Source organism: Periophthalmus magnuspinnatus, chromosome 18, assembly GCF_009829125.3.
Source record: "Periophthalmus magnuspinnatus isolate fPerMag1 chromosome 18, fPerMag1.2.pri, whole genome shotgun sequence".
NCBI lineage: Eukaryota > Metazoa > Chordata > Actinopteri > Gobiiformes > Gobiidae > Periophthalmus > Periophthalmus magnuspinnatus.
Genome location: NC_047143.1, coordinates 25238821 through 25265914, shown reverse-complemented (window position 1 = coordinate 25265914; position 27094 = coordinate 25238821). Strand labels below are relative to the sequence as shown.

At 39.2% G+C, this 27094-nt stretch overlaps 2 protein-coding genes across 3 annotated transcripts in view; both read right to left on the bottom strand.

Annotated features, from left to right (window-relative positions):
• Nucleotides 1-3294: 3294 nt before the first annotated feature.
• LOC117386466 (mucin-2-like) lies at nucleotides 3295-15135 on the bottom strand. The gene is made up of 11 exons (XM_033983828.2): nucleotides 14776-15135; nucleotides 10968-11003; nucleotides 10172-10246; nucleotides 10003-10089; nucleotides 9866-9940; nucleotides 9539-9580; nucleotides 8637-8768; nucleotides 8464-8556; nucleotides 7065-7089; nucleotides 6906-6988; nucleotides 3295-3604 (listed from the first exon to the last, which is right to left on the bottom strand). Exons 1-11 carry the CDS (start codon nucleotides 14840-14842, stop codon nucleotides 3591-3593), a joined length of 729 nt encoding a protein of 242 aa, XP_033839719.1. The 5' UTR covers nucleotides 14843-15135; the 3' UTR covers nucleotides 3295-3590.
• Nucleotides 15136-19089: 3954 nt separating this feature from the next.
• The window catches only part of LOC117385944 (protein phosphatase 3 catalytic subunit alpha), a 163429-nt gene continuing 155424 nt past the window's right edge, over nucleotides 19090-27094 (bottom strand). For both annotated transcript variants that reach the window (XM_055229078.1, XM_033983227.2), the window contains 3 exons: nucleotides 25692-25776; nucleotides 24346-24443; nucleotides 19090-20631 (listed from right to left, as the gene is read on the bottom strand). In XM_055229078.1, the coding sequence (XP_055085053.1) occupies nucleotides 20432-20631; nucleotides 24346-24443; nucleotides 25692-25776 (383 nt within the window). In that variant the 3' untranslated portion in view covers nucleotides 19090-20431. The remainder of the gene's footprint in view (nucleotides 20632-24345; nucleotides 24444-25691; nucleotides 25777-27094) is intronic.

Below are 27094 nucleotides of genomic sequence, written 5' to 3'. Positions count from 1 at the left end.
ACTTTTGCATATTTAACAGTTTTCCCCTCGTGTAATAATAAACCGTGATGTGCATCGGGCTTTTTATCAATGGGAAAACCCGAACAAACCAGAAAAAGTGCTAAAAATATCGTTAAACGCGCTGCAAGGCATTCTGGGTACTAAGATTATAACAGACCACAACGTTTTACTCGTACAGGCTGGTGCACGCGTTTGAGTGAGTAAAAGTGCAGATACAAGAGCTAAAAATACTCACGTAAAAGTAAAAGTATCACATGAAAAAGCTACGTGAGTAAAAGTATTAAAGTACCTGTTTAAAAATGTACATAAAGAGTAAAAAGTACAAGATTTTGAGTGTTATAAAGCGTGAAATGTGGTGATTTTGATCAAGATTTGAGCTGGATTTAGTGGAATAAAAAGTACAGATGCTGCTTTTTAATACTTTTACTTCGTTACGTTCCACCTCTGCTTTAAGGACACGTTTTATTTATATATTTAAATTTGAAAGTGGGACGTTTAGTCAGCACGTTCTCTGTGTACAGCTGCTCTTGGTCTTCGCTCTGGTCCCATTGATGAAGAGGGGCAGAGTATACAGTGTGTAACCAGAGACCTGCTCCAGAGACCTGCTCCTCGTATGGGCACGTTTTAGGGGCGCAGGGTTTTACAGGACGGCCCATGTGACGAGGGTCAGCCCCCCCCCTCACCCCGGGTCTCATTTTACCCACTTCAAAACAACAACCAGCCCCACTTCACTCCAACAAAACAGTTCAGTTTTGTTTTTAACGCTGCTGCTCAGGTCCTGACTAGAACCAGGAAGTACAAGCAATAAGTCCTGTGTTCAGGTCTAGAACTGGACTAAACCAGGACTAAACCAGGACTAAACTAGGGCTAAACCAGGACTGAACCAGGACTAAACCAGGACTAAAGTTGGACTAAAGCTGGACTAAAGCTGGACTAAACCAAGACCAAACTGGGACTAAACCAGGACTAAACCAGGATTGAACCAGGACTAAAGCGGGACTAAAATCAGGACTAAACCAGGACTAAATTTGGACTAAAGCAGGACTAAAGTTGGACTAAAGCGGGACTAAAGCTGGACTAAACCAAGACCAAACTGGGACTAAACCAGGACTAAACCAGGATTGAACCAGGACTAAAGCTGGACTAAAGCGGGACTAAAATCAGGACTAAACCAGGACTAAATTTGGACTAAAGCAGGACTAAAGTTGGACTAAAGCGGGACTAAAATCAGGACTAAACCAGGACTAAATTTGGACTAAAGCAGGACTAAAGTTGGACTAAAGCGGGACTAAAATCAGGACTAAACCAGGACTAAACCAGGACTAAACGATGATTAAACCAGGACTAAACCAGGACTAAACCAGGCCTGAACCAGGACTGAACCAGGACTGAACCAGGACTAAACCAAAACTAAAGCAGGACTAAACCAGGACTGAACCGGGGCTAAACCAGGACTAAACCAGGACTAAACCAGGACTAAACCAGAATGAAACTAGGGCTAAACCAGGACTGAACCAGGACTAAACCAGGATTAAACCAGGACTAAACCAGGACTGAACCAGGACTAAACCAGGATTAAACCAGGACTAAACCAGTACTAAAGCTGGACTGAACCAGGACTGAACCAGGACTGAACCAATCTCTCTTCTGTTTTAATGTTACTTTTATGATGATTATTTCTGTTTTGATTTGTCGTGTTGTGATTTAACGTCCTTCTTATTCTGTAAAACACTTTAAATCACTTTGTCACACTTTGTGCTGCACAGACACACTCGTCTTTGTCTGACAGTTGTGTTGTTGTTGTTGTAATTTGTTGTATATTGATTACTGGGTCAGGGCGCAGGGTTTTTTACGCAGTCACTGAATACCTCACTCTGCTGTAAAGTGTCTCAGTAATAAACACGTCCGTGCGCCGCGTGGAGACGGAACAGGTCAAAGGAAGAACAAGGACACAGGCTGGAGGTGTGAGCGCCCCCTAGTGGATCATTTATGCTCACTGTTTATCCTATAGGCTCTGTCAGGATTATGTACAGCTGTGTTATTTTAGACTGAAGCTTTAGAGGAAAAATATAGGTTTGTGTTAAGAGTTTAAGAGGAAAAACAGAGTGGACAGAAGCAGTTTTACATACTACACCGCCCTCTAGTGGTCAACTTGGAAATAACACAGGATTTAAATAATTAAACACAATATAGAGTAAGTTTGAAATATTCTGCGTGTAGTTTTATCTGATGTTGCTTAAGTAAATTTTAAAGACAGGTACTTTTTACATACTTTGCTTCACTACGTTTGAGAGACAGGATTTGTACTTTATACTACATTTGTACGTTTTTCCGAAATGTAGAAATATAAAATGTTCCTTACAAAATCTGATTATCAAATAAAATAAAGATAATTGTTTACTGTTCAGACTCCATGAAGTTCAACCAATCACAGCACTTTTCAAAAACAAAAATATACAGTTAAGTTACTTTTTTCACATGGAATAATTAAAATTCAAGTTCTATTAAAACCGAAAATGAAAATGAGGAAAGTATAAAACATGAAGCTCAGTATTTTTATCAAGTGTGAGAAAAAAACAAACAAAACTGACTTCAAGTACATTTTTAAACAAGTACTTTGCCTTTTGTAGAGATTTTTTTCATGTGTAGATGTTTTCATGCAATACTTTTACCTTTAACTGAGTTTTGGGAGGTTTCTTTGGTCTGGTATTTGTACTTTTACTTAAGTAATATGATGAAGTACTTCTTCCACCTCTGATTATTGGACCTGTTGTGTTTCCAGGACTCGACGGGAGCAGGTTGGACCACAGCGGACTCTCCTCACCCTGGACAAGGACTGTTAAAGCCCCTCCCCCTTGGACAGAAGCTCCTCCCCCTCAGACAGAAGCCCCTCCCCTTGAACAGAAGCTCCACCCCTTTATAACAGCTGTCACTTTGTATTTAACAACTGTATTTAACCTACTTACACGTGCATTTTTCGGCCCATACTGTATATTCTGTATCAAAGTCTATTTTTTTTTATTACTTTATATTTATATTTATATTTTTTCATAGTTTATCTTATTTTTCCTTGTTTAACGTTGGACCATAACGCCAAAACAAGCTCCTAGTTCTTTTATTTTCTTGCCTGACAACGGCAATAAAACAGATCCTGATCAAAATCCTACGTTTTTATTTCAATTTCTAAACTAAACCTTGAAAATCTGCGCTGATTGAAAATGTGTTTAATGCAAAAAGTTAACAGACAGTTTCTAATTTATAAAAAAACGAGATGATGCAGATTCAACTTCACACAAAGAACATTTAAAAACGTGATCGTGATTTATTACATCCAGTGCACCTGACGTGAGGCTGTACAAATATCTGGGGTTTCAAACATATTTTCAAGAACACGAGAAATTCATTTGTCGTTTTGCATTTTCAATTTTTTTGTCAAACCAAAATTTTAAAAGTTTCACTATTTAAAAAAAAAAAAAAAACCACATAAAAAGTAAAAAAGTGGACAGTACTGGAGACGCCTAAGTGGTTTTGTTGGTGCAGAGTGAGCGGGGCAGTCACACGGGCGGGACACGGGCTCCAAACTTGAGGTTTTATCTGGCTGCAGCTGCAACAAACAAACAGCAGAGGGCGCTCATGAGTGTTATCGATCATTATATATAGTAATTCAGTAAGTTCAGACGGATTAGCACAGCAAAACGTCAAAGTTTATGGTATATTTATGGTATATTTATGTTATATTTACATTTATAAGTTCACGTTTGGCCTGGAATGTTCCGTAGTGTGGCATTAATCCGATCCATCTTGCATTTATTCACTTACAGGAGCTTTTATTGTGAAAACATATCTTCGAAAAATGTTCTCACGACACGTTACTGGGTTTGTTTCTCCACCGATCTGAGCTGAAAACTGACCTAGTGGAGTCGCCTGCTCGTCTCCATGGAGATAGACGAGTTTAATGCCGTACCGTGGGACATTCAAAGCAAAGCGGTGACGTCTCCGCAGAGAAAAGTTAAACTGCAGACCTTTAAAGAACCTATAAGTAGCTTTTTAAAATCGCCTTGTTGATTCATTTTTTGGGGCTTGGGTGCAGGTGTGGGGGCAGCGGTCTAAAGCAAGGACTTCCCTCACCCCAGACACTTCCTCCACCTCCTCCACAGAGACAATCCCAGACCAGCGGAGAGATTTAGTCCCTCCAGCGTGTCCTCGGTCTTCTCCAGGGAGGCGTCCAGGAGGTAACCCCAGGTCTACCTTCAAGGGGCGACGGTGGTGACGCCAATCTGGGTCGTCATCGTAAAGGATTCTGACCCGTTCTACGTCTGACCCGTCCTCTAGAACCCGTTTCCCATCGGGCGACCCTCTGAGCGACACGAAACCCCCGACAAAAAAATCGCTTCTGGGTGTGTTTATGTTCAATATTTGATTAAAACTGACCATAAAACTAGAACGACTTCCTCTGATTTAAGACAAAACAACCCATTTCTATCCCAGAATGCACCTCACTGTCAAACCAACGGCCCAAATAACCAAAATAAAAATAAAACCCATACTTTTTAACATAAACTGTGTCTTCCGCAGTGAAATTCCTCCAGCGTGACAGCATTTCCCGGCCGTATAGAGGAAGGAAGCCCGTCCACTTATGTACGCGTATGTATGTCTACGAGGTGAACGAGTGCGCCGCGTCGAGAAAACGATACGCGCAGCACATTTTCCAGCTCGACAAGGACAGACCTGCTTCTACACGACAGAACCACGAGCCCAAGTGACATTTACTGCTCGTACAATACCGAGGGAGCACAATAATCCGTGTTTATGTTAGGAAGTCCTATCTCTCAAACTGGACGCTGGTTCGAGGGCAGGCTACGCTCAATCGCAGGAAACACCTTCAGCTGCACGGCGAAATCCCATCAGGCCTCGCAGCACAATGAGATATTAAAAAAAAAAAAAAACCCGCTCGCTGCCCTGGAAGAATTGGCAAGACGGGTCATGAATGCCGCGAATGCCAAAACAGGAGTCGCTGGAAGGAACAAATATAAGTCAGTGATTCAGTAGCTCCATTTGAGGTTGGAGGACTGATTTCAGCGACCAGAAAAGCGAATTGTTGCTGCGTCGTTGGGCGAGGAGTCGGACTCGTCTTGCGTACGGGATCGGGGTTGTCAAAAGTATCAAAAAACACACATTTGAGCGGGTATCGATGCTAAAAAAGTACTAGTTTACGCCCATGGATCACTACGGAACTTGCTGGACGACTGAGGGATTACACAGATAAAATGAAACCACATGGGAATATTAAAGTATTTCCACTACTGCATTTGACTTTGGAGTACAGAAATAAAGAAGTACCGTGAGAATTTCAGGATAGAACCAAAAAAAAAAGGGTATTATCAAGTTTTGAAGCCCCAGTGCGAAACGTTTCCCCCAAAAAATAAAGACAAAAAAGTGAAAACATTGGGTTCTCCATGGAGATGTTACAAGGTTTGGATTTAACTGTATATCTCCATTATTTTGCAGGATTCTTAGGGAGGTTTTCCGGGTTTGTGCCACCGGAAGGAGGCCCAGGACACGCGGGAGGGACGATGTCTCTCGACTGGCCTGGGAACGCCACCGGAGGAACTGGAGGACGTGTCTGGGGTGAGGGAAGTCTGGAAGTCACTGCTTAGACCTGGTCCCGGAGAAGCGGAAGGAAATGGATGGATATTTGCAGGATGCGTGTCCAGTGACAACCACCAAATGTTATGCAGTGGGGCTTTAAGTTCACAAATAGATAAGGAGGATTGGTAATAGTTGAAACAGATTCCTAACTCTTTTGTTTCTAAATATTTGTCTTCTATTTTTTCAGAGCATTTAGAACGACCCTTTTGACATTAATCTGAGCAAATCCAGCACCGAGGAACGAACCCTCATTGTCCAGTGGAACTTTGAGTCACGTGGGTCAAATACTGCGTTTAATCCCAGAGATGCCCCGAGCGTAAATGACATTAAAGGAATAATAAGTGTTTTTCAAAGACAGGGGGCAGTATCTCCACAGACCTGACTAGTCCTGATTTCTTCCTGTGGGTCGATCTTAAAGAAAAGGTGTTTGTGAATAAACCTCAGACGACTTAATAAACGACTTAAAACGTAATATCGAGGAGCAAATAAGAGCCGTAAACCCGGAAATGCTTTCAAATGTTATACAAAGTGTGATGGATCGGGCTGTTCAGGGACACAAAATGGTGGAATGGTTAATAGAAGAAATAAAAATAAAATAAATAAATGAAATAAACTTAAAAAAAAAAAAAAAGAAAAATCTCAAAAATTACAGAAAACAGACAAATAATAATAAAAAAAATGAAATAGACATAAAACAATGAAATAAAAGTTTAAACAGTATGTATCACAAAAAATACAGAAAAGAGACAAATGATAATAATTTAAAAAATGAAATAAACTTCAAAAAATGAAATGAAAGTAAAAAATGGTGGACGCTTAAAAACATTTATTTATTTATTTATTTTTAATTTAGGTAATTTTTGCTTCCTCTATTTTAAGTAGTGATAAGTTCAAGTGTAAGTGAACAATTATAACCGTATTTATCGCCAAAAATCTCAGAAGGTTTGGTGAGTTTAAGAATTATAGGAGCTACTGAAGATTTAAAAGTGTCAGTGACTTTTATATTTTAAGAGCCAAAGCTGAATCTGTAACTGGACAAAAAGTTGTAGGAGTGAAGACGTTTCGCTGCTCGTCCAAGTCTCTTCTTCTTCAACGTTTTGTCCAGTGACAGATTTAACTTCGTTTTTTTCTGTGGATCAGACCTGGACGACGGAGGAATTACACAGACAATATTCCGAGGTGAAATGTGTGGAAAAATGCTACGGAATCACATGGTAAAAACAGCGACTTGTCCGGTAAATGGATGAAGAGCTCACCGTTCTCGTCTGCTCCTGACGACTTCACCCCCAGCAGCATGACGCCATCTTTGGTACTTTCAGGACGACTCTGGAACGAAGCGCTGCAGAAACAAGACGTACGTGTGTTTATCCCGTCGAATTCTCCTACAAAAATGTAACTGTGACTGTGAAACTCACTTCTCGGTGCCAATGTCGATCGTGTCTGTAGAAGCGAAAGGTTAAAAAAAAGTACAAATTAGGAACATTTTGAGATATTACAACATTGTCAAGACCACACTTTTCCACGTTCAAGACACTCAAAGCGGTTTACGTCAAGGAACAACTCACACATTCACACACCGGTGCGCACACACACTTGGGGCGAGGGAGGTTAAGTGTCTTGCCCAAGGACACAACGAGAATCGCATCGCCAACCTGAGAGTCAGTGGATCTGAACGCTCAACCCATGACGTTTATGTCGAGAAATGATCAAAGTGTATTTGTTAAACGCAGCTGTTCTACTCCAGTCAAATGAAGCTAATCGAGGCTAGCAGTTATAGCGGCTAATCTGGACCCGAGTTTCATATTTGGAATTCTGACCACGAGTATCATAGCAACCAAAGAGCCAATCAGGAGCGAGGCTGTTGATGGTAAAGCCCCTTTTCACTCAAACTGCTGGTTTAGCAGGGAGCGGGCGGTTAGCAACGCTGTCAATCAAACCTGTTGCTAATGCGAGTGGGAGGGACTTCAGGGAAAGAAGGCGTCTGATTTGTCTGTTATTAATGTTCATATCTTGATTTATGGCCAAAATTTCAAAATAAAAACCCCAGGATCATGTAGAGGGTTAATACGAACATTTAAGACCAAAATGACGAGTCTGACAGCAGCAGGTACAGAGAAAGTCCATGGAGCCGGAAGCGCGCCCATGATCACTTCCTATTTAGAACGTAGCAGTTAGCAGGTTAGCTACGTCCATTTATATAAACAGTCTATGATGATGATTCTTCGAAGTCTAAACTGTCTGAAGAATTTTGATAATTTGCTGTAATTTTGTGTGTTTTTACAATTTGCAGTCTTTTATATTCACTACCTTTTGACGTTTTTTACATTTCATTTCATTTTTATTGCGCACAGAACTGATCTAATACTGAAATAAAAACCCCAGGATCATGTAGAGGGTTAATACGAACATTTAAGACAAAAATGACGAGTCTGACAGCAGCAGATACAGAGAGGGGACAGAGTTTTTCAATAGAAAGTGAATTGAAGCCAGAGTCGGAACGTAGCAGCTAGCAGGTTAGCTATGTCCATTTATATATATATATATATATATATATATATATATATATATATATATATATATATATATATATATACAGTGTATGATGTAGTCTTTGTCTACACGTCTCAAACATCACATTAAAATCGGGACAAACTAAACCAGGACTGGGACAAGTCAGAATAAAACACTAGGGTAAAACTGGAGTCAAACCAGGACTAAACCAGGACTAAACATGGACCAAACCAGGACCAAACCAGGACCAAACCAGGACTAAACCAGGACCAAAAGCCCATAGTAGCCGGTTGTGTTTTGTACCTGTGTGATCCGCGACCTTCTTGGATTTGAAGTACAGAACTATGGCGACAGCAGCAACCACCAAAAGAGCCGCCAACAGGATCCACCACAGTCCTGGAACCGTTACAGTTATTATTAGTTATTCCTTTTTTTGAAGAGTTTTACAAGAAATAAATATGAAGCATCCATCTTACTCTTGTCAGATATCGGGGAAGGGGTCGGGTGTGTGGTGTTTTTCGTGTGAACAGTCATCGTTACGTTCGGGGCTTTTGTTTTGGGGTTTACAGGTCCAGGAGTAGTGAACAGAAACTGCGACACCCTCTGATCTGTCCCATCACGAAATAAATAAGAAGAAGAATAAATAATGTTAGCATAGCACATTAAAGTAGGACAGTGGAGTTTTGTTGCTTAAGTAAAAGTACAGATACTAGAGCAAAAAATACTCAAGTCAAAGTATCTCATGAAAAAAACAGCTTAAGTAAAAGTAGCTGCTTAAAAACGTATTTAAAAAGTAAAAAGTGAAAGTATTTCGTGCAGATTTTCAGGTCTTCAAACAACGTAGTGATTTAAGCTGAATTTTGTCCAACAGAAACAATTAAATTCATATTTTTTTCGAGCTGTTTTTATTTTTTATTTAATTTTTTTACTCAAATTATGAACGTGTTAAAAACAAACTTCAGCCTTTTCAGCAGGTCTAAAACTGTAATGAAAACACTTTTATTTTTCAGTCCTGTTAAAAAAAATAATTAAAAATGTAGTGGAGTTGAAAGTACAGATACAACTCTCAAATATAGCAGTAAAAGTAAAAGTACCCACTGTAAAATGCACTTAAGTAAAGTACAGATACCTAAAAAGTATACTTAAGTACAGAACTGAACTATTTTTACAACTGGATTAAGATTATGTCTGGAAGGGCATCTGATGAAAAGTCAATATTATAAACGTTTACATCCATATTTTGCGTTACAGAATCATACACAGGCAGGGCAGGTGTGTTGCCCAATGACACAGCGGCAGGTTGTACTGGTCGTGCAGATAACTTGCTGATTTTTTATAAAGAAAGTTCAAAGTTACGTGAACAAAACTGTAAAATTACCTGTGGAATTATCTGGAGGCTGTAGAGCAGAAGTTAAAGTGCCTGAAAGATACAACAGAGTTTTCATGTTTCTCAATAATCCAAACGGCAGCGGTCACTTCTACTTCATTTTTATACATTTTTATACATTTTTATACAGAGCTTTTCCACCTCCAAGTCACTCAAAGCTCTTTATGTCAAGGAAACACTCACTCGTTCACACACAACCTTCAAATTAATGGACAAACGCTCTACCAACTGAGCCGCTGTCGCCCCCAAGAACCGTCAGCGAAGTGAAGTGACAGAGTTTTAACAGAAATAAACACAAAAAACCCGTCTTTGTCTTACCATTAACCTGCTGCGTCTCCGTTTGTGTCGCGTTCACGTCGTTATCCGCCGCCGCCGTCGCGTTCGTCGGTATCGCTACAAAACACAAAACGACAAACAATTCTCACGTTTATTCGTTTTCAAGATGCAGTTCTCACCTTCTACTGTGGTTTTGGGCATTGCTGTGGTGGATCGGCGAGGCTCCGTTTTCAGATTTGTGCTCACGTTAGGTGTAGATTGTACGACTACGAATGAGATCGTACAAACGTGTGAATAAAAAAGACATAAAAAAATGAGTTTCGTTCATTTCTTTGCACATTTTCTCACCTCTGTCCGGGCTCATTGGTCCAGGGGTCGTTGAAGCTGGAGTGGTTGTGTTTTCACTTACAACAGGATTAGGTACTTGAAAACAGAACACGCGTTATTGTTTACAGGGCTGAAGCAACAAATTCTAGACGAAAATCATCTTAGGGGCCCCCGCGCTACATTGTGTCTTATTACAAACTTTGTGAGGGGCCCCTTGCTGCATTGGGCCCCAGGTAAACAATACACATTAACCCCCCCAGTGCGACGCGCCTGTCCACTGTAAACTGCAATATCCGTTCATTTTCTCCACGGGGCAGCAGTCTAAGCAGGGACTCCCACGGGTTTCCCTCACCCCAGACACGTCCTCCAGCTCCTCCAATGGGACCCCAAGGCGTTTCCAGACCAGCCGAGAGACATTGTCCCCCCAGAGTGTCCTAAGTCTTCCCCAAAAAGCAATATGGAGTGACTTAATAACAGATTTATTTGACTTCCCGTTACAGGTCGACTGAGGGATTACACAGACACTGTTTAATTGTCACTGTGCTGACCCCTAGTGGAGAGTAAGCTCAATTTTGCTTGTGGATTGGTTGTTTTTAAAGATTTTCCATAGTATTTTTTTTGCAAAATGAAGTCAATTGTCCTTAATAATCAGTGGTTAATTAGTGCTACATACTCCCCCTGGTGTCTTCTGATACGTACTACACTGGCCCTTTAGAGTGAACATTACTTTTACAGATGCCATGTTTAGTACTTATTTTATTGAAGAAGGCAGATGAAATCAACACATCTCATCTCGTGTCGGTGTTAATTCACTCACTTTCTGGGGCTTGTACAGATGATGAATCTGAAGACACTGCAAAAAACAACAACAACACAGTAAATGCAAATGTAGTTCAAGACGCTGCAGCTTGTCTTTAAATGTCTGCGCTCTATGGGTCCTCCGTCTGCGCTCCATCTGTCTGCGCTCTATCTGTCTGGGCTCTATGGGTCCTTCGTCTGCGCTCTATCTGTCTGCGCTCCATCTGTCTGCGCTCTATGGGTCCTCCGTCTGCGCTCCATCTGTCTGCGCTCTATGGGTCCTCCGTCTGCGCTCTATCTGTCTGCGCTCTATGGGTCCTCCGCCTGCGCTCTATGGGTCCTCCGCCTGCGCTCTATGGGTCCTCCGCCTGCGCTCTATGGGTCCTCCGCCTGCGCTCTATGGGTCCTCCGCCTGCGCTCTATGGGTCCTCCGTCTGCGCTCTATGGGTCCTCTGTCTGCGCTCTATGGGTCCTCCGTGTGCGCTCTATGGGTCCTCTGTCTGCGCTCTATGGGTCCTCTGTCTGCGCTCTATCTGTCTGTGCTCTATGGCTCCTCCTTATTTGAGGGAGTTACTGCAGCCCTATACTCCACCCAGAGCCCTGAGGTCAGAGGTCAGCTGTGCTCAAACCAGAGGTGACAGAGCCTTTTCTGTGGCACCGCCCAGACTATGGAACAGCGCCCTCTGCCTGTCAGATCCTCTCAGTCTTTAACACAGTTTAAGACAACACTGAAAACTCACTGGCATTTAACACGAGCTGGACAGGATCTTGGCGTCTTATTGTTCTTTTCCTCTGTTTTTTTTTGTGTGTTTTTTTGTGAAGCTGAAGTTGCCTTAAATGTGCTATATAAATAAACTTGAATTAAATGATCACACATCTCACTGTGGTCTGTCTGCTTTGGATAATTACAAAAGAAAAACAAGCATTTATGACAAACTTTTTTCACTTAAAGGTGTTTTAATTGCACAGAAATACCTTGAAAAACATGTATTCTTCTGGTACAATGGCTCCCCTCTCCACAGATATGACATCATTGGCCACCTGCTTTTTTGTTTTGTTTTTACCCATAATGCTCTCAGCTGTCATTTATCCTCTGTCTAAAAGGGTCTATTTGAAACATTCCTCTTTGGCTCGTCTTTAAAGGCGAAGGCGTGGGACAGGTCGAGTGTCCGAGGCAGACGGGACCAGATAAAGTTCGTTTGGAGCATCCTGCATCCTGTCCTCTCACTATTGTCTGGGACCAGGACACTCACGTTTCCTGCTTTTACGGCTTGAACTGTGTTTCACACTGTTAGCATCATGTTTAAACAGGTTCACACTGTTAGCATCGTGTTTAAACAGGTTCACACTGTTAGCATCGTGTTTAAACAGGTTCACACTGTTAGCATTGTGTTTAAACGGTTTTTCACATGATTAGCATTGTGTTTAAATTGGGTTTCACACTGTTAGCATCATGTTTAAATGGTTTATCACTGTTAGCATCGTGTTTAAACAGTTTCACACTGTTAGCATCGTGTTTAAATGGTTTAACTCTGTTAGCATCGTGTTTAAATGGTTTAACTCTGTTAGCATCGTGTTTAAATGGTTTAACTCTGTTAGCATCGTGTTTAAATGGTTTAACTCTGTTAGCATCGTGTTTAAACTGTTTTTCACATAATTAGCATTGTGTTTAAACTGGGTTTCACACTATTAGCGTCATGTTTAAATTAGGTTTCACACTGTTAGCATCGTGTTTAAACAGTTTCACACTGTTAGCATCGTGTTTAAATGGTTTAACTCTGTTAGCATCGTGTTTAAATGGTTTAACTCTGTTAGCATCGTGTTTAAATGGTTTAACTCTGTTAGCGTTGTGTTTAAATGGTTTAACTCTGTTAGCGTCGTGTTTAAATGGTTTAACTCTGTTAGCGTCGTGTTTAAATGGTTTAACTCTGTTAGCGTCGTGTTTAAATGGTTTAACTCTGTTAGCGTCGTGTTTAAATGGTTTAACTCTGTTAGCGTCGTGTTTAAATGGTTTAACTCTGTTAGCGTCGTGTTTAAATGGTTTAACTCTGTTAGCATCGTGTTTAAATGGTTTAACTCTGTTAGCATCGTGTTTAAATGGTTTAACTCTGTTAGCATCGTGTTTAAATGGTTTAACTCTGTTAGCATCGTGTTTAAATGGTTTAACTCTGTTAGCATCGTGTTTAAATGGTTTAACTCTGTTAGCATCGTGTTTAAATGGTTTAACTCTGTTAGCATCGTGTTTAAATGGTTTAACTCTGTTAGCATCGTGCTCACTTGGCTCGAGTGTCATAAAAGTTACACTGTGCACTTTCCTTATGTTAAGAAAACTGGGTGGAAAATAGTAGCAGCAGCAACAGATTTGTCAAATTACCAGTTTTCTTCATATTTTTCCGACACAGACATAAATAGGGGGCGCTCTCATGCCGCTATCTCTGGTCCAATCCACCGTCTGACCTCACAGTTTAAAATGATTTCACTCAACAGGAAAACAAACCAAACCCGCCCTTGTTTCTCTGTGAAACCAAAGGACACTGGCATTTAGAGAGTATAACTTTAAAATAGACTGAGTATTTTCTTAAGGCTGCATTGTGTTTTGTGTTGTACCTTTTTGAATGATGCTATTTTTGAAGATACAATTCAAAGTACACGCCCTCACATATACACAGTTTACTCACGTCTTATGGGCAGTGGCATTATATTCAGTAGTTATAGTTTAAGACAGTGGAAGGTAGTAAAGTGCTGTACTTAAGTAGACATAGATACTTTTTACTTTTACTTCACTACATTTGAGAGTAGTATCTTTGCGCAAACACAAATACACAAAATTCATAAGAAAAATTAAGAAATTTATCCGTATTGTTAATAGTCTTGTATAAATGTTGATTATTGTTCAAATGTGTATTTTAAAGTGTTTCTGAGGCAGCTACATAGTTTTTTTCATTGTTTTCTTGCATAAAAGTTACTCAAAAGTACATTTATTTTTATATTTTTCTTCTTCTTAAACTGGTATTACACATTTATTTAATGCATCAATGGAAAATAAGGATGGACAGAGGTGTAATCTAGAGTTAGTTGTGTGAAAAACGTGATTTTTATGGCAAAAAAATGAAAAAGCGTCTCTAAGAGAACTATAATGGTCTATAATATGCTCAGTCGTTTTCATGTGACACTTTTACTCGACCTTTCACCTCTGTATCTGTACTTTTACTTAAGTAACAAAACTATGTACTTCAGGGACAGATGAGTTTGCAAAGACCTAAACTGCAATAATAAGAAGTAATAATTATCAGTTTCTTTTGAATGTTTCTTTAAATACAATTCAACACGAGTGCGACATTAGTGAGTCAATGAGTGAGGGAGGAAGGGCATCTGATATAAATAGCTTTTCTATCTGCGAGTACGGCTCATAAAGAGGATAAATAGAGCGTCGATCGGCTTAACAAGACTGAAAACGGCTTAAAATTTGAATTATTTGAACGCCACATGATAATATACGTCCCATTTCACAGCAAAAACTTTGAAAATCACACAGAATTTTTTAGTTTTCCCACGAGTTTCTAGAGGCAGAGCTTCTTATCTGACTCAGATGAACGGAAGCGCCCTGAACATCGCACTGCCCCGAGGTTAGACTGACGTGTTGAAGTGTTTTGAACTACTCTCTGATCTGTATCTTTGCAAACACCGAAACCAAACAATCAGAACACAAACTTAACACTTTCAGACCCGGTAAGCCTTTTAATTACACTGTTAGCTTGTCGTTTACATGTTACCCTTTGCAAAAACCATGCTAACTATTATTATTTCAGTTTGAATGGTGGACTTACCTGGTCTGAACACGTGGACAGACGCTAGCAGCAGCAGCACGGCCCCCCGTACAGTATTCGTGGTCATTTTGAAGCTGTGGTCCTAAAAACCTTCTTCCTCCGAGTGACCAGTAGGAAAGGTGTCCAGACTTGGGCACTGCGGCTGCACTGGCCCGTGGCTTATTTTGGCACTTCCTTCAGATAAAGAGGGTGGAAATACACTGGCTTCCCTCCCTGACGTAAAGAGGGTGGGAGACTAATGCAAGAATCTGGAAATCTCAGGAATCCTACGTACAAGAATGCATGATTTGTGGATTTTGAGTGTTATTTTGGGAAGGTATGACGAAGGTTAAACACTTGGGTGGGGTGGTAGTTAGGTTGTTTTTCATAACTGGGTTTATCTCTGAAATATTTCTACACAGTTCTTTATAAATGCTCTTAAAACACTTTTACGATACATCAGAATGACTTGATTTTCTTAGGTAGCGACAACAAATGTCTGTTTATTTGACTCAGATTATGGACTTATTTATGAGCACAAAACATAAACTTCTGATAATTATGATTAAATATATTTCAGTACTTCATATTGGTCAAAATGTCAAAAGAAGTAATTATCAATGGGCCTAGCATTGACCCCTGTGGTGCCCCCAGGGGAGGATAAAGGGGTCTGTTGTGTCTTTATCGATTAATTTATATTAGAGGGGGGCCCATGTGAGACGTCTTGACTCGGGCCCCCAGATTTCTGTGGACGGGCCTGGCTACACCTATAATATTATAAGACATTGGTGAAAACAGTTCATTTCCAATTCAATCATGGGCTGAATTTTTCTGTTATCAACTTTTATTTTGTTTCCAACCAGGGGTGTACTTTGTAAAATTGTTATTATTATTATTATTATTTTTACAAAATCATCATAAATCAGTTTTTTTTTTCATTTTAGTTTAATATTTTGGTCAAAGTGTCAAAAAAGTAATCATCAATGGGCCTAACATTGCCCCATGAGGTACACCCAGGGGAGTCGACAGGGGAGGATAAAGGGGTCTGTTGTGTCTTAGGGGCCCAGAACTGGACCCTTTTCTATTAATTTATATTAGAGGGGGGCCCATGTGAGGCGTCGTGACCTGGGCCCCCACATTTTTAGCGACGGGCCTGACTACACCTATAATTTATTTTTTTTTAATGGTGAAAACAGTTCACTTCCACTTCATTCATGGGCTTAATTTTTCTGTCATTATCTTTTATTTAGTTTCCAACCAATGCTGTACTTTGTAATTTTTTTTTAATTTTTTTTTACAAAATCCTCAATCATAAATCAGTTGTTTTGTTTAATTTTTAGTTAATATTTTTTCTGTAATTTTTTTTCCACAAAAAAAGAGTCTTATTGGGTCTCCCTGTATAAATCATATATAATAAACATAACATTACATTTAAAATACAATGGCCCCAAAACTGAACCTTGTGGGACCCCTAAATCACTACATCAGTTCTTGTGTGGCATCAGAAGAAGTCAGAGCCTACATAAACCTACGCTGGTGTATAACTTATGAAAACAAATCTGAACATTACACGGGCATACGATTTGCTGTGGCGACCCCTAGTGGAAAAAAAGGGAAAAAAATAATTATTATACTGTATGAACAAATTCCTGCGACACAGAGCAGACCACACCTAGCTTGAGCGTAGCCTCCCATAAGATGTTCAGTGTATTCTAAACAAAACATCTCCAGGAAGTGACATCTCGGGCATGAAAACAGGAAACATGTCGACTGAATCCACACAATACATCTCGGATTTGTTCCTGAAATATCTGAAAACAAAAATGAATCGGATTGTTGTGTAACCGCTGCTTTGCTGGAGAACACTGGCACTAACCCAACAGTCCAGGGGAAAAAAAAACAAAACACTGAGGAATGTCACGCACCAATGAAAACCGACGATAACCTCACGCAATCACGGGTTTATCGTGGGTCAAATGCTCTTAAACTGGGCCCATCACTTGAGCGTCCACTCTCTGCCAAATTTACCTGATTTTTCCTGGAGCTGCCACAGCCCAAAGGCGTCTGAAAACAGGATGTGGTCGCGTACTTCCTCTCTCTGGGTCTGGAGTGAGAACAGAGTCGAGGCCAATTTGATAAAATGACACTAATTAAAATACCAAAAGGTTTAGTTATCAGCTTCAGCAGAAGAAATACTCGACTGAGATACTCGCTATCTGCAAATTAAAAAGTGAAAGTGAGGTATTAATAACAGCTTTGAGGTATTTTGCCGTTATCTTTTGTCTTTTTTATATTTATTAAGCCAAAACTTTAGTTAAATATGAGAGTACTTTTTTTTTTCTATTTTGTTGAGGTATTTTACTGCCATCTTTTGTATTTAATATATTTATTAACTAAACATGAGGTACTATTTTTTAACATTTTTTTTATTTTTAATCTTTTTTTTATATTTCACTGTTATATTTTGTGGTTTTTTATATTTATTAAGTAAACATGAGGTGCAAATAAAAGCAACAGTGACAGTGGTATTAAGAGTTGCAAAATTACAATGTGTTTGCAATTTGTTTTAGCCAAAACTTTAGTCAAATATACTAGTACTAGTTAATTTTATTTTATTTTTATTTATTAATTTTTGTATTTTATTTTATTTTTATTTTTTGAGGTATTTTACTGTTATTTTTGGTATTTTATATATTATGTAAAAATTAGGTACTAATAAAACTAGAATATAGCTGTGCAATTTGTTTCAGCCTAGAACTTTAGTCAAATATGCTAGGACTAGTGAATTATTATTATTATTATTATTTTTATTATTATTTATTTATTTTATTTTTTTTAGGCATTTTACAGTTATCTTTTGTATTTTATATATTTATTAAGTAAAAGAGTGGTACTAATAAAAGTAATTGTTATGGTGGTAGTAAGTGTTGCAACACTACAATAAAAGGTTTGTAATTTGTTTCAGCCAAAACTTTAGTCAAATATGATAGTACTAGTACATTTTTAAAGTTTTTTTTGAAGGTATTTTGCTGTTACCTTTTGTATTTTATATATTTATTAAGTAAAAGAGCGATACTAATAAAACTAACAGTGACAGTGGTATTAAGAGAAAAAATTACAATGTGTTTGTAATTTGTTTCAGTCAAAACTTTAGTCAAATATGGTAGTAGTAGTGATTTATTTTTCTTTTTTTTTTAAGTATTTTACTGCTATCTTTTGTATTTTTTATATTTATTAAGTAAACATGAAGTACTAATAAAAGTAATACTCACAGTGGCAGTAGGAGTTATGTAGGTGGTTTGTAATTTAAGAGTAATCTAACAACTTTAGTCAAACATGCTAGTACTAGTTAATTATTTTTTGGAGGTATTTTATATATTTATATTGAGGAGTTTTTGTTTTCCAAAGCGGAAAACCATAGATCTTTGTCTCTTATTTGTGTTCATTTACTCGAGCTCAGTCTTGGCAAACGTCTGGTGATTTAATCAAAGAAGTTCCTCGGGTCACAGGAGGAAACACCTTCAGCTCTGAACCTGCCAAAGACTCATTTCCTAAAAACACTTCAGACACATTTAGAGACTGTTACAAAGTCTGTACCAGCTTTTTTACTTAAGTATAAGTACTTAACATAGTACTACGAAGTTAGACACCTTTTTTTTTTCTTTATTGGACAATACGACTTCCTGATGTGTTTGCAAACCTTTGAATTCAAGGTAAGTCGTCCAATTAGTTTGTTTGCCTGGGATCCAGAATGAGAGTCTGGTCACGTGATGAATGGGCGTGATTGACAGGTGGATTAGCCAATCAGAGAGAGGCATGGTCCGTCCATATCGGAAAAAATTAAAGAAAAATATCACAGGGGCTGAAAAACATGACAAATTTCTGCAGAATCAATGAGCAAAGCAGCAAAATCTGTTAATCTGAGGTGAGAGAAAGGTGATTTTTTTTTGTAAACCGCAGACGACCAATGAGCTGCTTCGTTTCACGTGTCACTGAAGAGAACAGATCTGATTGGACGATCACGTTTGACCGAACTCGAGACACAACAGAGAAAGTGGAGACCAGACTCAAATCCATCTGTATAAAAAATCCTGAGAAATATTGTGGATTTTATTGTGGCCGGGCAACCAGTTTTCTACCACAGTACTTCATCTTCAAGTAAACTAGTGTGTACTGTTGCTTGTGTAGTAGTAGTAGAAGTAGCAGTAGTAATCCCCATGTACCAAGAAAGTCCCTGAGGTATTTGGCGAGTTAAATGCAGAAGTTTTTATTGGACAGGTTGCATATTCATGATGTCGTCTGTGGCACACATACACATAACAGGAGAGGTGCATCTCAAGTTCATGCACATTTTTATTGAACAGTTATATAAAATACTTTTCATAGTTGCAAGTGCATGCCTCATCTGCCAACAGTTTCCGAAGTTAAATTACAAAAAGCAAGGCTTCATGTCGTGTAGTGAATTACTTGGGCACTTAAGCAGTTCTTAAAAAAGATCTAAGTATTTTTTTTTTTTCTTGATTAAAGTACAGAGCAGTATCAAACCTGTAACTGATATACAAAGCAGATTTCTAAATAATAAAGGACATTTTGTGGCACAATTTTACAAAACAGAACAAAAAAATCGGTTGTATTTTTAAAACCTGGTATATGGACACAGCTAACAGCTAATCATGCATTTGAGTTCCACATGTATCACACAACCTCACAAGAATTGTCAAACATGCGTATTTGGACTTTGCACTGACAAGCGCCTGTTAAAAATACAGTTCCCTCATCCGTCTTTAGATAATGAAATGCTTCAGTTACAAAAAGAAGGCATAGAGCGTCATGGTGGTCGCTGTTTACGCAGGATACAGTTCCAGTATAGGTTTCACTAAAGCGCAGGTCAAAACAGCCCTCCACAGCCAAACCTTTTCAGATGTTCTGTTTCTGTCCTTTGATTTTTATAAAACATGCATAGGCAGACACTTTATAATTATTGTATTATTTTTTACACAATATAGGTTCTCTATTTTTACTTTGTTCGCAATACTTAAAAAGAGAGAAATTAACACTCAGTTCCAGCAAGCCACAATAAATCTACCCCCCTCCCTTTCGAAAAGAGACAAAAATAAACATATTTGCAAATGATAGATAGGTAAATGTAAATTCCAGTTAAGAAACTCAAGAAAATAGGTATTCATTACCGAGTTATTTAGCCATTATACAGAAAAATCAGGTCAAAGCACACACCAAAAGAACCTGAGGTAAGCAAGAATATGTACAAAACCATAAAACCATCCATCATTTGGCATTTCGACAACATTGCAACATTCTCTTTAAGACTGCCTAATTCATTCAGAGCTATTTTAAAAGAGTAGCAAAAAAAGTTATCAATAAATAGTCCTTATTTATTTTGTACACCCTTATGTTAAAAACATGATCTCATGTGTCCTCTTAGTGCTGTGTTTTGTAAACGTACAATAGTTAGTAAGAACAACTTTCCTTTTGTTGTAAATGGGTCTTTGAATGAGCGCTAACACGGTACTCTCTCTGTCTCTGTCTGACATACTGTGAGTGGCCCCGCCCTAAGGCCTGACCACATCCAATGAACCGGCGATAACTTATAGACGGACTAAACTAAGATCGAAGGCATATCCAGGGCGGCGAGGGTGCCCCCTGGTGGCGCGGCGGCTCACTGGATGCTGCTGCCGCTCGTGCTGCCTTTGGGCTCCGTCCCGTTGGTCTCCGAGGACAGGGCCTTGTTGAGGGAGTTGAGGCTGGCGTCCGACGGCAGGGCGTCCCGGCGAGGAGGCATACGCTCATTGATCCGGTCCAAACCTTTGGCCTCCTCGAAGCTGGAGATCTTGTGTTGCGGAGAGAAGCCCTTGATGGCTGTTGACAGGTGAGAGACAGAGAGGAGACGCACGATGAAATGACCAGTCTGACGTTGGGTTTGCGACTGACAAAGAGGGAAGTAGCGGTTAAATTACGTCTGAATTGACTCGTTTAGCGTCATAGCTGGATAACGACACCCGTAAAAAGGATTCCCCCAGATTCTTACCTTGAATTTTACTTTATTTTTTTACGGTTATTAATTAATTTACGCTGCTCTGTGACTTTACAAACCACGATGCTTCTCGTTCTCACACTTCTGATACAAAACTTCAACAGTTTTCAGTAGAATCAGACTCAGTGGTTTAGACAAAGCATTAACAGAACGAATCATCATCAAAGTCACATCGTAAAACATGAAACTATTTATATTTACACCATTACTACGACTACGACGACACACATAAAGACTGCTAAGTGTCTAAAGGAGCGACTACGCAGGGGCGGACTCCCCTCTACCAGACGCCCAGGCCTCAGGGTCTGCAGGGATGCCAGGTTTAAGAGACAATTTGAGCAAGAAAAAACAAAACGAAAACCCTCTTTAAAACAGTATGATGCTAATATTTTGACGTTAAAGGCGTGCGGCATCGCCCCTGCAGACCCCGTAGATCCGTGGGCGGAGAACATCACAGATTACTGAACCAAAAGAGGAAGAGGAGGATGAAGAATCAGAGACACTAAGACAGAGGGGACACCAGAGAAGCCCACCAAGACATTCACTTCCACAGAGGACTGGACCGAGCCCACGGACACACACTACACCGGTGCTAACACTGTGATGTCTGCTGGAGCATGCAGCAAAGGGCAGGGGCTGATGGGTAAAAATGGGAGCCAGTCTCGCGTACGGGGACTGGACTGTGTAACTCAGAGATTCGTATCGTTAAGATTTGAGGGTGGGATTGGGTGTGTTGTTGCTGCATTGCACGGTCAGACACAGGTTATTAGCAGCTCACAGGAACACGACACAGCAGGTCCACATGGAGAAGCAGAGTCCTCTATGGGGCTGGAGGGGAATTACAGGACACGTCATGTAAATAGCAGCTGCCACACCACTATTTAGCTCGCAGTTGAGCTTGTTCTTGCGCGACCAGCAATGGACATCAAATCTTTTTTTTAGTTAAACTGGAATGAATTTGTTTCGCTACCAATTCAGAAAGGGCTAAAGTGAAGCTTAAAATACTGCAACAACAATGCACAACTGCTTCAGTCATTTCAAAGGGGAAACACGACTTTTTGGTTTCATAGCAAGAGCCGTGCTGAGTGAGAGCGGAGCAGGAGGCACGAGTGAGGGCAGAAGACACGGGGACGCAGGGACGGGGCCAAAAGAGACATGTACAGTGTGTAAAGTGTGTGTAAAGTGTGTGTAAAGTGTGTAAAGTGTATGTAAAGTGTGTGTAAAGTGTGTAAAGTGTGTGAAAAGTAAGCAAAGTGTGTGTAAAGTAAGTGAAGTGTGTGTAAAGTATGTGAAATAAGTGTGAAGTACATGCAAAGTATGTGAAGTATACAGTATGTGAAAATCAAAATTATATTATTCATACATGTATAAAACTGGAATTTAAATGAATTGTCCAATCAATAAACTGAAAGTGTTTATTATTGTAAAGAGTCTGTGACACATTGTTCTGTTCATCCTTAAACATGTGACCCACATAATGAGGAAACACTTTATAATAACGACACTTTAATTAACCTTAAGAAGAAAAACGTCAGAAGAATTCATCATGAACAAAGTGTTTATTAAGAATGATTCAGACTTTAAACTGTTTAAAACATCATCCTGACTCCAAGACTATTTAAGTGACTCTGAATCATTCTTAATCAACTATTAATACTGCTACTACTACTACTTTCTGCTACTTACAGCTACTTCCTCTTCTACTACTTACTACTTATTTTACTACTTCTTCTATTTACTACTACCTTTACTACTTCTTCTTCTACTACTACAACTACAACTACTTCTTCTTTTACTAATACTACTTTTACTACTACTTCTTCTGCTATTTACTACTACTCGTTTTACTACTTGTTCTTGTACTACAACTTCTTCTTCTACTATTTACAACAACAACTACTACTTATTTTACTACTTCTGCTATTTACTACTGATTTTCTACTATTTACTATTTTTAATACTTCTATTATTCAACTTTTTTTTTCTGCTACTACTTCTTTTACTACTACTACTTCTACCACTGCTACTTCTATTACTACAGTTTTTGTTCATTCTGACTCAAGTCTTTATTTGTGTTTTATTAAGTCTATAAATAGTGCTGTTTTTATAAAGTGCTGCCAAAATCGTTACTTTTTTTTATTATTATTTTTTTATAATTGCTAAAAAAAATAAAACTATTCCCTGCGTTTTCCCCTCTGTTTAATATTTGTGAATGTAAATACATGTATAATCCCGGTGAAGCGGCTGAAGCGGCGCCCTGCTGCGCCCTCACTCAAACACTCCGACCGCTCCGACCGTCAAGTGCGCGCTATGAAATCCTTCCCCTTTAAAACCGATGTGAGCAAAGGTTCCCCCTGGACGTACTTACTCATACTCTGTTCAAACTAAAGCCACGTTTCCAGTCGCCCCAAACACACTCTACTCAAGCACCAGCGAGATGAATGGAAAGAACCCAGTGGAGCGCCCCCTGTCTATTGCTATGGGAAGCAACAGAAGAGGGTGGCCAGACCCATTTACCTTTTTCAGCCTCAATAGCTTCAATAGTAGCTGAAGGAGAAGAAGAGGGGGGTTGCAAAACGAATGAGAGAGAGTGAGCACGTGTTTACTTTTTTTGTCCCAATGAGCAGCAAAAGACAGCCAATGCCCACAACAACAAGAACAACAACAACAACAACAACAACAACAACAACAACGAGAAGAAGTCAACAGGTTCATGTCCACACAGGTATGACGAGGAGGAGACGAGGAAACGAGGAGACGAGGAGACAGGAAGTGATGAGAAATGCGTGTCTGACTGCAGCTGTGAGTGAGGAAGAGGAGTCAAAATGGCCGACAGAGAGAAAAAGGGAGACGGGGGAACAACGAGAAGACAGGAAGTACAGCGGATTACGACAAATAAAAGTCAAAAATGTTTCGATTTGGATGGGAAGGTTGGGTTGGGAAGGTTCATGGGGAAGAGATGAGATGACGTGAAGCGTATAAATAGTCAGCGTAAGAACAGAAAGTATAAAAAGTGACGGGATTTTATCGTTATTTGATGGATATTTGTACAGTCTGAAAAGCTCTAGGGACTTAAGACTTAAAATAAAGGTAATGAGGGGCTCGTTTTGGTGGACAAACGACTAAAAAATTGAGAATCACACATCGGGATCTTTGCTTTTTGGTCCACAGATTTATAAAATGAAAGGTTGGAGATTCAAAACAAAAAAAAACAAAAACACAACATCGAAATACTTGCACAACTGGATTATACCTGCAGTTTCTGGGAGAGAGGAGAAAGAAAAACATACAACATTTGAGATAAACACGACAGGAATGGTAAAATCGGAGTGAAGCATGTTTAGAAGGGACCAGCGCACGAGGAAATAAGTATTTTGAATGTCTGAAGTGGATCTACAGAATCAAAATAACCGAAAATATTACGTAATGCCAAACTCGGATAAAAGATTATAGTAAAAATGAGGTTTGTAAAGTGTTTGTGTTCATGTTCGGGGCTATAAAGAGGCAGACGATCCACGTTGCTACGGCGACGGTCTTACCATTTTCCAACTTCTCCTTTCCTCCGGACAGGACGCCGCTCGGTAACATGCCCGTGGGGGTCAGGCCCTTCAGAGTCAGGACGCTCTCACTCTCCTCTCTGCAAAAAACACAAAAAAACCCCACAAAAAAACACAAATATGTACAGCGTGAGCAGGGACGTCGACAGAAATTTGGGGGGCCCGGGGCAACAAAGCTCACATGGGCCCCCCTGAAATATAAATGTAAAAGGGAATTCTGGGCTGTTTTGTCCCCCCCGTCGACGCCGCAGATCATAAAACACAATAAGGATAATGTTTAATTCCTCTTTATTCAAACGTAAATATCACGACAGTCTCAAGTGACATGATTCTAGATTCAATCCGCTCTTCACGGTTTTGTTTTTGGTGTTTTTTTGCAAAGTCAAAGGTCAAATCAATCGGCAAATTTACTGATAATTGCAGCCATAGCGGTAAACATTTAAATACAACTCAACACTTGTCTTTTCATAGTTTGGTCCAAAGGAACGAGGAGCAAAATGTATTTATTTCAATCAAATAAAAAAATCTATGCTTTTTGCAAGTATAGAGTATGTTACCCGAACCCCGCCTCCTCCCTCTTTTATTTGTATTTATTTATTTATTTACTTATTAATTTACTTATTTATTTTGATTTAATTTAATTTTGTATTCATTTTATTATATGTCTGTTGCCTTATTTATGTAATTATTTTGTATACTGATTTCATTATTATTATTATTATTATTATTATTATTATTATTATTATTATTATTATTATTATCATCATTATTATTTTATTATTATTTTTATTTATTTATTTATTTATTTAACCTATTAAAAACCTTAATAAAAAGATAACTAAAAAAAAAGTCTCAGAACAGTTTTATTTTGTTGTTAATACAATTTTAAGTGTGTTATAAGAAGGTTATTCTTATTATTAATTTTAATTCTATGGAAACTAGTGATCGACAAATACGTTTTTATTTTCAAGCCCGATGCCGATACAATTATTGATGAGCCCTGTCGATATTTCTGGACCGATATGTGGGATTTTGACTATTTTCCCCAAATGTAAACGAGAGTCTAGTTTTGTGCAGACATTTTCTCAAGAACTACGGGCAAAAAAACATCAAACTGGTAAAAGAGCTGGAAAATATTACCAGTGATTACAAGTGAAGAAGCAGCTTGGACATATTTTTTACGTTTGTCTTTTTTCCGATGGATCAGACCCGGACGACTGAGGAATCCCGGACTTCACTTTCCCGATTTCAAAGTGACTGCGGTGGAAACGAGCTCTGGGAAACACACCCTCCCCCTGGTTTGGTCAGGACGTCCTGTGTGTGCATACCTGAGCACAGAGAATACTCTGGCCATCTTCCCAATGGCGCGGATCTTGTTGCGGATGACCTCCTTTCGGGCCGAAGCCGTGGCACCTGGAGGGGTCAAAGGTCAAAGTTCAGCAGAGTCAAACAAACCGAGGCTCATGAATAAACTGTGAGGAAACGACGGACTTAAATCTACAAAGGGACTTTTCAACTCAACTTCAACCAAGACACAATAGAATATGTTTCGTCTACAGGTCCTTATGTTACTACGGATGTGCCGATCTGGGTTTTTCAGGTCCGATTTTACCGATTTTAGTACTGGCCGACACTCGATATGAACCGATACCAGGGCAGAGACGGAAAAATAAAATAAAATGAGACGTAACTACTCCAAAAAAACAACTCTGCGTAAATAAAAGTCCAAACATAATGAGACTTTCCTGATTTTTCCGATTATTACCAGTCGTATCAATTTATGTCCAACCAGGATATCGGCAGAATCGATATTTGTAAGTCGATATCCCATCCATCCAGCAAATGTTCAGTATCGCCGCTGATAGTTGATACTAGTATTGAATCATTGCATCCAAAGATGTTCTTTCTTTGCCTGAAACAGTAACTTATGGAGTTATGGAGACGAGCAGGTTGTGCCAGGTCAGATCAGCGAAGAGGCGAGCCTGCTCAAAGTAAGAATACATGTTTTTAAAGGGAGTTTTTGAGCTTTGAATTTGAAGTTTAATGTTGTATTGTGCGTAGTGTTTAAGTCTCCCGCTAAGGATAATGAGATAATATAATCCAATAAACACTAAAATGTGACTTTAAATGTTTAAACAAAAAATTAAAAGAGCAGAAATAACGACCTTTGACCCTTTTTCAGACGCTTACACTGCTGTTTTCTTTATTTTGACACAAAACTTAGCTGCAAGTCATGGTCTAACGCTGTTACCTCCTCAAAAACAGACCTGGAGTTGTGTTTTGTTTCATTCACGCATGTTTGAATCACACTTTACGATTTATCTCCAAACCTCAAAACGCTCTGTTCCACCTTGTGATGTCATCAAGCGGTTGGCTTTCAAGTTAACACCTCCTTTTTTTACCTTTAGTTCAGTAGAAATTTGCAAATCCAGGGCTGAAATGATCCAAATGATTCTATAAATGAAGGTGTGTGGAGTTTAAAAACACAGCAGAGCACTTCCTGTATCACCACACGATGACATCACAAGGTGGAACAGAGTGTTTTGAGGTTGAGAGAAGAACTCAGCCTAAATATGCAGGTGTGTTTGTGCGTTAAATGTGCGAATTAAACAAAAAAAACACAACTCCAGGTCTGTTTGTGTTGAAAAAGCAGAAAAAAGCGTAATTTTTGGACTTTTTAATCAACATTTTCATTGATTTTCTAACGTTGCGTCGCTTCAAAACATCACTT

Excerpts from the sequence above, each read along its gene's own strand:
- LOC117386466 (XM_033983828.2), bottom strand. The coding sequence starts at position 14,842 with ATGACCACGAATACTGTACGGGGGGCCGTGCTGCTGCTGCTAGCGTCT. Across the intron at positions 11,004-14,775 it reads TGTCCACGTGTTCAGACCAG|TGTCTTCAGATTCATCATCT; the intron begins GTAAGTCCACCA and ends TGTTTTTTGCAG. Across the intron at positions 6,989-7,064 it reads ATCGACATTGGCACCGAGAA|CGCTTCGTTCCAGAGTCGTC; the intron begins GTGAGTTTCACA and ends TTGTTTCTGCAG.